Here is an 11,428-nt window from a genome sequence, read left to right on the forward strand (position 1 = left end):
CCAAACTTACATCGGATAAAACAGATCTTTTTTTTTTTTTTTTTTGAGAGAGAGTCTCGCTCTGTCGCCCAGGCTGGGGTACAGTGGCCAGATCTCAGCTCACTGTAAGGTCCGCCTCCCGGGTTTACGCCATTCTCCTGCCTCAGCCTCCAGAGTAGCTGGGACTACAGGCGCCGGCCACCACGCCCGGCTAGTTGTTTTTGTATTTTTTAGTAAAGACGGAGTTTCACCATATTAGCTAGGATGGTCTCGATCTCCCGACCTCGTGGTCCGCCCGTCTCGGCCTCCCAAGGTGCTAGGATTACAGGCTTGAGCCACCGCGCCCAGCCTAAAACAGATCTTATGTCAAAAACTATCACAAGAGACAAAGAAGAATATTAAGTAATGATAAAAGATCAATTCATGAGGAAGCTGTAACAATTATAAATATATATGTATCCAACATCACAGCAGAAACAAACATGACAGAACTGAAGGCAGGAATAGACAGCAACACACAATAAAAGATTTCAATACCCTACATTCAATAATGATAGAATATCTAGATAAAAGATCAATTAGGAAACAGAGGACCTGAAGAACACTATAGAACAAATTGACCTAATGGACATATAGACATACAGAGCATTCCACCCAACAGCAGCACAATATAAATTCTTCTCAAGCACACACAGAACATTCTCCAGGACTGATAACAAAAATACAACAGCAAAACTTATGGGATGCAGCAAAAGCAGCACTAAGAGGGAAGTTTATCGTGACTTCATTAAAAAACGCCTACATTAAAGAATAAGAGTCTGGGTGTGGTGGCTCTTGCCTGGAATCCCAGCACTTTGGGAGGCCAAGGTGCGCAGATCACTTGAGGTTGGAGTTTTAAACCAGCCTGGCCAACATGGTGAAACCCCGTCTCTTCTAAAAATACAAAAACTAGCCATGTATGGTGGCGGGCACCTGTAATCCCAGATACTCAGGAGGCTGAGGCAGGAGAATCACTTGAATCCAGGAAGCAGAGGCTGCAGTGAGCCGAGATCACGCCATAGCTCTCTAGCCTGGATGACAGAGCAAGACTCTATTTCAAACAAAAAAAAAGAGAAAGACCTCAAATAAATAATCTAACTCAACACCTCAAGGACTAGAGAAAGAAGAGCAAACTAACTCAAAATTTAGCAGAAGAAAGGAAATAAAAAAGATTAGAGTAGAAATAAATTAGTGAACACAAAAACAGAAAAAAAAATCAGTGAAAGACTTGGTTTTTTGAAAAGATCAACAAATTTGAGAAACCTCTGACTAAGAAAAAAAAAGACAGGACTCAAATAAACAAAATTGGAAATGAAAGAGAAAGTATTACAACTGATGAAACAGAAATAAAAAGGATATAAGATACTACCATGAATAATCATATTCCAACAAATCAGATAACATCGAGGAAATGTATAAATTCCTAGAAACATATAACTTACCGTGATGGTTAATTTTATATGTCAACTTGACTGGGCTAAGGAATGCTCAGACAGCTGGCAAAATATTATTTTGGGGTATATCCAAGAGAGTTTTTCCAGAAGAGGTTAGCATTTTGATCAGCAACTGAACAAAGCATATACTTTCATCAATGTAGGCAAGCATCATTCAATCCACTGAGAGAGCCCGATTGGAATATAAAGAAAAAAAAAAACCTCACGCCTGTAATCCCAGCACTGTGGGAGGCCGAGGCGGGCGGATCATGAGGTCAGGAGATCAAGACCATCCTGGCTAACACGGTGAAACCCCGTCTCCACTAAAAATATTTTAAAAATTAGCCGGGCGCGGTGGTGGGCGCCTGTAGTCCCAGCTACTTGGGAGGCTGAGGCAGGAGAATGGCGCGAACTCAGGAGGCGGGGCTTGCAGTGAGCAGAGATCGCGCCACTGCACTCCAGCCTGGACCACAGAGCGAGACTCCGACTCTGTCTCAAAAAAAAAAAAAAAAAAAAAAAAAAAGCCAGAAAAGTTTTCTCTCTTCTTCAGCTGGGATATTCATCTTATCCTGCTTGCAGGCATCAGAGCTACTGGTTCTTGGGCCTTCAGACACAGACTGAATTATATCACTGGTTTTCCTGGTTCTCCCACTTTCAGATGAAATACTGTGAGACTTTATGGCCTCCATAATCACAGGAACCAGTTCCCATAATAAATCTTCTCATATATCTATGTATAGCCTATTGGATTTTTTTCTCTGGAGAACCCTGATAAACCTACAAAAACTAAGTTATGAAAAAATAGAACATCTAAACAAAGCTATAACTAGTAAGGAGATTGAATCAGGAATCAAAAACCTTCCAACAATGATAAGCCCAAGACCAGATGGCTTCACTAGTGAATTCTACTAAACATTTAAAGAAGAATTAAAACCAACTCTTTCAAACTCTTCCCCAAAAAGAAGAGAAGAGAATACTTCCTAACTCATTTTATAAAGCCAGAATTACTATGATACAAAAACCAGAAAAAGTCACTACAGGAAAAGAAAACTACAAGTCAATATCCCTAATGCATATCAATATAAAAATTCTCAGGGAAAAAAAAAACCCAAAAAAACCTAGCAATTCAAATTCAATGGCACATTAGAAGGATCACATACCATGCCCAAGAGGGAATTATCCCTAGGATACAAGGATGGCTCAACATAGAAAAATCAATGTGATATATACTGCATTAATAGAAGGAAAATTAAAATTGCCTCATCATCTCCATAGATGCAGAAAAAGCATTGACACAATTCAATACCTTTTCATGATTAAAAACGCCACTCAACAAAATAAGAATAGAAAAAAATTACATCAACATAAAAAAGGCCATATATAAAAAGCCCACAACTAATATAACACTCAGCGGTAGAAAACAAAGGTTTCCCTTTAAGATCAAAAACAAGACAAGGATGCCCATTCTTGCCACTTCTGTTTAACATAGTATTAGAAGTCCTAGGCAGAGCAGTTAGACAAGAAAAAAATAAATAAATAAAACGTATCCAAATCAGAAAGAAGTAAAATTATCACTGTTTGTAGATGAGATTATCTTATATGTAGAAAACCCTAAGGATTCCAAATACCAAAAAAAGAACTGCCAGAAAGAATAAACAAATTCAATAGTTTCAGGCTACAAAATCAATGTACAAAAATCAGTGACATTTCTATGCACTAACGAAGAACTATCCTAATGGCATTTTTTACAGAAACAAAAAAAATTATAAAATTCATATGGAACCACAAAGGACCCCGAATGGCCTAAACAATCTTCAGAAAGGACAAAGCCTCACACTTACTGGCTTCAAAACATATTGCAAAGCTATGGTAATCAAAATAATATAGTACTAGCTTAAAGACAGAGATATACACGAAGAACAGAATAGAGAGCTCAGAAAGGAACCCATGCATACACAGTCAAATGATTTTCAACATGGATGCCAAAAATTCACAATGGGTAAAGCACAGTGTTTTCAACAAATAGTGCTGGGAAAATGGATATATTATATATATATGCAAAAGAATGACACTGGACCCTCATTTTATATCATATACAAAAACTATCTCAGAAGGGATTAAAGATTTAAATTTAAGACCTGAATTATAAAACTCCTGGAAGAAAACATAGGAGAAGAGCTTCATGATATTGTTCTTGACAAAGATTTCTTGTATATGACATCAAAAGCACAGCCAACAAAAGCAAAAATAGACAATCAGGACTAAATCAAACTAAAAAGCTTCTGCACATCAAGGAAAACAACAGAGTGAAAAAGCACACTACAGTATGAGCAAAACTATACACAAACTTGATTTTAAAAAACTTGATTTTTAAATGTGCAAAGGAGTTGAATAGACATTTCTCTAAAGAAGACACACAAATGGCCAAGAGGTATATAAAAAGATGATAAGCATCACAAATCATCTGGGCAATGCAAATCAAAACCACAGTAAGATACTTATTTTACAACTGTTAGGATAGTTGTAATTTTAAAAGCCATAAAACAAAAATAAAATAAAAATAGAAAATAAACATTGGTGAGGATGTACAGAAATTGCAACCCTTGTGCGCTGTTGGTGGAAATGTAAAATACTGCAGCTGCTATGAAAAACAATATGAAGTCTCCTCAGAATATTAAAAATAGACTTACCATTTGACCCAGTAGAACTACCATATGACCTAACAATAGAACTAACATACAATCCATTTCTGGGTATTTATCCAAAAAACTAAAATCAGGATCTCAAAGAGATCTTTGCACTCCCATATTTATTGATGTATTATTTATGACAGCCAAGAAGTAGAAGCAACCCAAATGTCCATCAGCAGATAAATGGATAAACAAAACAAGGTACATAATACAATGGAATATTATTCAGCAAAAAAAAAGAAGGAAATCCTGTCATATGCTACAATATGGATTAACCTTAAGGGCATTGTGCTAAAATGAAATAAGCCAGTTACAGAGGATAAATCCTGCTATATGATCCCATTTTTGTGAGGTATCTAAAGTAGTGAAACTCATCAAAGCAGGAAGTAAGAATGGTGGTTGCCAGGGTCTGGAGAGAAAGGGAAATAGGGAGTTGCTGTTCAATATATACACAGTTTCAGTCACACAAGATAAAAAATTTCTAGAGATGTGCTGTACAATACTGTGCCTATGGATGAAATTGGAGGTCATTATGTTAAGTGAAATAAGCCAAGTACAGAGAGACAAATATGTTCTCACTCATATGTGGGAGCTAAAAAGGTGATCTCATGAAGATAGAGTAGATTGGGTGGTTAACAAAGGCTAGAAAGGGTTAGTAGGAAGGGAAGGATGAAAAGAGATTGCTTAATGAGTATAAACATACACTTAGAAGGAAAAAGACCTAGTATTCAATAGATCACTCAGGTGAGTATAGTTAACATTAATCGACGTGCATTTCAAAATAGCTAGAATAATTTTAATGTTCCTAGTATAATGAAAAGATCAATATGTAAAGTGATAGATATCCCAGTTGCCTTAATTTGATTATATGAATGTATCAAATTAACACATACACCCCCAAAATATGCACTAATAGATCTAATACATATCATAAAATTAAATAAAAAATAGGACGTGAAAAAAATAATAAAATTGCCACCTTACCACCACTAAAATCTACTCCCTCCCCACCAAAAATACTGTACACTTAAAAATTTGTTACAAGGGTGTATCTGATGGATGCTTTTTACCACAATGAAAAAAAATTCAACAGATATGTTAACAGGGTTATATACAGCTGAAGAAAGATCGAAACATATATGGTAACTATAGCATAGGTTATACTACAGATTGGAGTACAAAGAAACAAGGAAAGAGGAGGAAAAACATGAATGACAGGTTAAACATGAAGGATAGAATGATAAATTTTAGCACATCTAACCAGAGTGCCAGAAATACTATACAGAACAGAGGTAAGGTAACATTCAAAGACATAATGGTTGGTACATTTCCATATCTGATGAGACATATGAATCTACATAAGATAAAGACAGACAGAAAGGATCACACACCAAATAGCAGACAACTCCCGAACAGAAATAATGTAAATCAATAGACAACGGAATACTACCTTCTGAGTGGTGAAAGGAATCAAACTATCAACCTAGAGTTACAGACTAAGCAAAGCTATCTTTTAAGAATTAGGGCAAAATATGTCTTCAGATCTAAAAAAGTTCATGACTAACAATCCTTCACCAAAAGAATTTCCAAAGATATTCATCAGGAAAAGAGAAAATGACCCCCAAAGGAAAGAATGAGATGGAAGAAGAAAAATAATAACAACAATAATAATAACTTTAAAATCATGTGTCTAATTCTATACGACCTGCATTTTTATTAAAAAAAAAAAAAAAAGACGTAATAATAGCATGTAGGTCAAAAGTGAAGTGACAGACATTAAATACATTTGTTCTTCCAATGTATTGCCCTGCACACCCACTGTAGAGACCAGTGATGTGGACTATATACATCCACCACTGTTCAGCTACAACAATATTAGCTGCAATCATTTCAGAAGTCTTGTTAAAACAATGAGACAAGCCATAAAGGATTTGTAAATTTGATATGAAGGGACAAGTGCAAGGCACTCCACACAGGAAACAGTAAAGGTTCAGAAGTAGGGATAGGGATGGCATACCCTGTTCTTCCTCTAATAAAGGATCTTATTCCACTTCATATGCTCTTCTAAAATCTTGGGGTTTTTTTTGTTTTTTTTTTTTTAAACAGGGTTCTCACTCTGTCACCCGGGCTGGAGTGCAGCGGTGTGATCTTGGTTCACTGCAGCCTTGATCTCCTGGGCTCAAGCAACCCTCCCACCTCAGCCTCCGTAGTAGCTGTGACTGACTACAGACATACACCACCATGCCCAGCTCATATTTGTATTTTTAGTGGAGACAGGGTTTCTCCATATTGCCCATGCTGGTCTTGAATTCCTGGGTTCAAGCAATCCTCCCACCTCGGCCCCACAAAGTGCTGGGATTAGAGGCGTGAGTCACTCTTCTAAAATCCTTTAAGACACAAACAAAACAAAATAAAACAAAAAAACACGTTCTAGAAGTAATAGCATGAGTACAGTAATAGTGGAAGCTGTCAGATTTTCATTATTAACCTCGAAGGATAGAATTATTAACGTTGGGTAGGTCACTAAATTTTCTCTCTGAAGGCTTCATTCAGCTTCTCAGGTTGTAATACGTAATGTCTACCCTCACCAACGTCACCAATATACTTTGGCGATAAATGAAAAAATTCAAAAGGGGTGTTACAGCACTGATTTCTTGTATACTAGTACTAGTCACTGCGCTGGGCACTGGCAATACAGACTAATGGAGACAAAGTCAGGCAATTAGATGCTATGTGATAAGTACTGTGACATGTGAAGGATGCACAGGATACTGAGAAAATCCAAGGGTAGTAGCAAACGTATGCTTTTTCCTCTTGCTTCTTCATGCCATTAACAATGATGCTCACAGGACAAACTACTGATGGCAACCTTAGTTACAATAGGTAATCGTTATAACCACCGCCATGAATTTCAGTATGTCACAAGACTCAACATCAAGAGTCTTTTTTTATTAAAGACTTTTTAATCGAACTGAATTCAATTTTAAAACCTCCCAAGAAGTAGTCAAAAGAGTTTTCTTCATACTGATCAAAATTTCATCACAGATAGCTAGGCTGAGCATTTTTGACCCATTAATAATTAGCATAATCAGAGTTTTTCCCAAATACTAAAAATTTTTTTATTGTTTCATTAAAAAAAAGTAAGAGTAATGATAATATATTATCTACATCCATGGTGGAATTACCCAAATAAAATCTAACAAGAAAAAAAGAAAGATATTTTTTACTTTTTCTGGACTTACTGTCTATAATCTAAAATCAAACATATTTTGCATGATTATATTATCTGCAACACGTATTTTTTTACTTTACTACAAAGTGTTTATTGCCTTAAAAGTTAATCATTGGTTGTCCTGTTGTATTTAGCCCATTCAGGCCTATTAACAAGGCACACACAGATCTTTCATCAAAGAAAATACTCCTGAAAAAGTACACACAGACTGTCCTTAGAAAGAAGCAATGCTTTCTCATTCTACTATATATAGTAGTATATAAGAGATCAGTGATATGATATTCCTCTTTTGGGATTTTTAATTTATCCTGAATATATATTAGTGACACTGAGAAGGGTAGATATTATATATTCCCAAGGAGACAAAATCCAAATACGTTATATGGATGACCAAAGAAATGTTTATATTAACTTCAAATGACAACGAAATATCAAGATGGTGTTTTAAATTACTGTATTTGTTGATTTTAATTTCTAAGGATAACAAAATGTTTTTGGTTAGCATCCTTGATACACCAAAGGACTTAGAACCCTTTAATAGTCATATGAATATAAAAGTTTCATAACTATTTTTAAAAATATGTCATGTAATTGAAAATAACTACAAACAAACATACATTTTGGCTGCCATACTGGCATTAATATATTAGCTAACAAGCAGGTTTGTTACTTTATTTCATGGATGAGAAGTAAAAACGGATGATGCCATTTACTACCAACTACAGAATAAAGAGAGTCACCAATGGTGATTTAGTAGCCATCAGTGGTGGCCTCTTTGATAAACACCTATAACACCTATAAACCAATTTAGCCCTATTTACACAATGTCATCTACGATACATTATTTGTTTGGGATTATTATCTCTTCTGTAAGCTCCTTGCGGGGGTTGGGGGGAGAGATCTTAAACACTACTTCTATATCCCCTTCCCAACCCTTTACCTAACAAATGAATGTGCTGAGTGCATACTTATTGACAGTTGTCGTATAATAGATATTTTCCATAGCAATTAGGAGAAAATAAGGATGTGGGTAGAGTAAGCTAAATGGAGATATCATTATGTACAATACAATAAGGCACAAGACCATAAAAGTGACTTTGAAATAACATGTTCAGAAACAGCAAATCAGTTTACACAGCATAATCATTTTCAGAAGGTACTCACAACAAAATGTATCATACTATTATTGCTTAACTTTAAAATCCTTTTTTGTGTGCTCTTACATGAGAAGCTGCATTCTGTACTATTCCTTAATGCATATTTCTATAATTATATCTCATGTCTTTATGAAGTACCTTATTCATACAAGTATGAGAAGAGCTATAAACATCTAAAAGAAAATAAAAACAATGTATTTTTCCACTCTTCCTGGGTTAACACATACACTAATTTGCTAATAAAAACAAAGGTTATCATCTGCCTTACTTTTCATTCACACTGTTGAATGACAGGCATTTTTTTAGAGTTCCTGTTAGAAAAATTCTGTGCCAACTCGGCTTCAAAATCAACTTAAACCAAAATATCCATCTTTTTCTCTGACCTTGTTCAATCTCTCAATCAAAACTGTATCAATTATATTTTCTAAAATAGTTATGATGCAAATGAACTAATTTGATTTGAACTAAAATGATTCTAATTTATGATAGCAGCAGCCTTACACTATCTTTCCCATTTTAAATCCACGGCGCTAGAGAAGACAAAAGCATACTCTGAAACATCTTCACAGGTCCTCTAACAATGGTCTCTTACTAGAATTTCTTCTCTCTTTGTATAATTACATTAAATTTCTGTGCTCCCCTCCTAAGATGAAATCATCTGTTTATACCCCCTCCAACAACTCAGAAGTGAGGTTGTATCCTTTCTCTCATGCCTTTTGTCTAAGAACACCAAAGCGCTTCGTTATTTTATTTTACCAACCCCATGAAGTCAGTGGTACATCAAAAGCTGGACGGCTGATGAGACAACTAGACAGAGAGGTCTGGACAGCTGACCAAAACTTAGTACCCCTCTAGGTCCTTAAAATCAGTCGGAAAATCAGCCAAGCCCTATTTACAGGTCTTGAGTGTTTTAAACAAAAACAAAAAAAAAAAAACAAGAAAACCTTCCCACAAAGGAACTTGCACGCGCGCGCACACACACACACACCACTGTACTTTTCAGAAGGTGGAAATACAAGGGGTCTTGTTCTTTTCGGTTTTTCAAGAGCTTAAAAGCCAGGGACATCTGCATTTTGATAACAGCTCCTGAGGGCAATCAGATCAAAGACACAGAAAATCCCTCCTTCAAAGATGTGCACCTTGTGACACTCCAAGAAGGAGGAGAGATATTTAAAGTAAAACCTGCCCTGCATCATTATCACTGACTTAAGGAAGAGATTAAAAAGCCCTTGGCTTCATGTGGCTTTTCAACATTTTGCTGTAACCCCAGGGCCATAGATGCTGTTCGTGAAATTCTCCTACTCATCTCTACTAAGAGTGTCACAGCAATATAAACTCATATACAAACACGCACACATCTCCACTTCCATTCTCATCCTTCTCCCTTTGGGGCCCATGACCCAAAATGTGGACACAATGTTACAAAAAGCAAAGTCATGGGGCAATGCGGGGGGAGGAGGGGAGGGTGCAAAGGATTGAAAGATCCAGAAAAGCAAGAGTGAGAGGTAGCCGGCTCGTCTGCTATTGTAAAGCAAGCATTCATTCGGGTGGGGGCACAGAATGCAGAGGTAGAAATAAAGCAATCCTGACTGCCCATTCTGCCATCCCATTCTGCCTCTCTGCCCTCCATCACCCCATCCGCTCCTGGAGGACCACCTCCGAGCGAGAGGGCGCCACTTACGGTTCCCCACCCCTCACCCTTGAGGGGAAACAAGCGAAATGGGGTTGGAATGAAGAATAGGGCTGAGCAGTGGGTGAGGGTCATGCCGGGTTCCAGGTGGAGACTCTGCCCCGGGTGGCCGCGTGAAGGCACGGGGGCGGCCCAAGCGCGAGTGAAGTGGGGATCAGAGGAGGGTCTCGCCCCCACCGCTCCCGAGAGAGGCTCCGGTTACTCACATTTTCCGTGTCCCGCTCGTTCACCGTCGGCAATGGCGTCCGGGCCGACATTTTGTGCGGGCAGCGGGGTCTGGCCGGGGTCTCGCCGGCCCGGCTGGGGTGCGGGCCCCGGGGGCGACAGGAAAGGGGTGCGGACGCGAGCACAAGACCAGGGCGAGCGGCTCCCGCAGGCCGCGGAGCGGTGCAACAAGCGGCCCCGGCGGGGGAGAGAGAGAAGAGGACGCGGAGGAAGAGGAGGGGGAGCCGCTTCCCGCGGCGGCGCCGCCGGGGTACGCGGACAGTAACGAGGGAGGGCTTCGGGTGAGGCGGTTGCCCGGCGCTGGCGGGGCGGCGAGGCTGGCAGGATGCGGCGCTGAGGGGTGGGAGGCGGGGAAGGGGAGCCGGGAGGCGGCGGCGAGCCCCGCTAGGCTCTCCGGGCCATGGTTGAAGGTGAACCCGGTGCCTCAAATCACTGCCTGGCTCGTCCTGGCGAGCGCCTGGGCGTCAGGAACCGCGGCCCTGACAGCGTCGCCCGCGCCGCGCCCAGTTCCCCGCCTCAGGTGTGCGGCGCCGCCCGGCCCAGCCGCATCCACGCGCCCGTGGCCCAGCGGCGGCGGCGCCCGAGCCCCCGGCGCGAATGTCTCGGCTCGGTCCGCGCGGTCACAGCCACCGCCGCCGCCGCGCCTCAGTCAGGAGGAGCGGCCCGAGCCGGCTGCGCGCGGAGCAGCGGGCGCGGCACGCAGCGCCCAGAGGCACTTGGCGGCCGCCGCCGGGTGGGCGGGCGCCAGCCGAGGGGGCCTCTCCATTCATTCCCTCATTAGGGATGCGGGGCCGCCTCCTCCTCTTCCTCCTCCTCCTCCTCCTCCTCCTCCTCCTCCTCCTCCTCCTCCTCCTCCTCCTCCCGCGCTCTCTTGCCCGCCTGTCCCTGTGTTTATTTTTATTTCGTGCCCCACCCGCAGAGTTTACGGTCGTCTAAGAGCCTCTGGTGGTTTTATTTTTATTCGTGTTTGGTTTTTGCCGGGT

The 11,428-nt window shown here is 40.1% G+C and overlaps 1 protein-coding gene across 4 annotated transcripts in view; it reads right to left on the minus strand.

The window, feature by feature from the left end:
* MARK1 (microtubule affinity regulating kinase 1) overlaps positions 1–11,180 on the minus strand; it is a 143,134-nt gene extending 131,954 nt beyond the window's left edge. For 2 of the 4 annotated variants that reach the window (XM_031655593.1, XM_021927071.2), the window contains exon 1: positions 10,427–11,133. In XM_031655593.1, the coding sequence (XP_031511453.1) occupies positions 10,427–10,477 (51 nt within the window). In that variant the 5' untranslated portion in view covers positions 10,478–11,133. Of the gene's footprint in view, positions 1–10,426 lie in introns of all 4 variants that reach the window. The other 2 variants (XM_031655594.1, XM_021927062.2) reach the window with 2 other exon arrangements.
* Positions 11,181–11,428: the final 248 nt, after the last annotated feature.

The sequence above is a fragment of the Papio anubis genome, chromosome 1 (genome assembly GCF_008728515.1).
Source record: "Papio anubis isolate 15944 chromosome 1, Panubis1.0, whole genome shotgun sequence".
Lineage (NCBI taxonomy): Eukaryota > Metazoa > Chordata > Mammalia > Primates > Cercopithecidae > Papio > Papio anubis.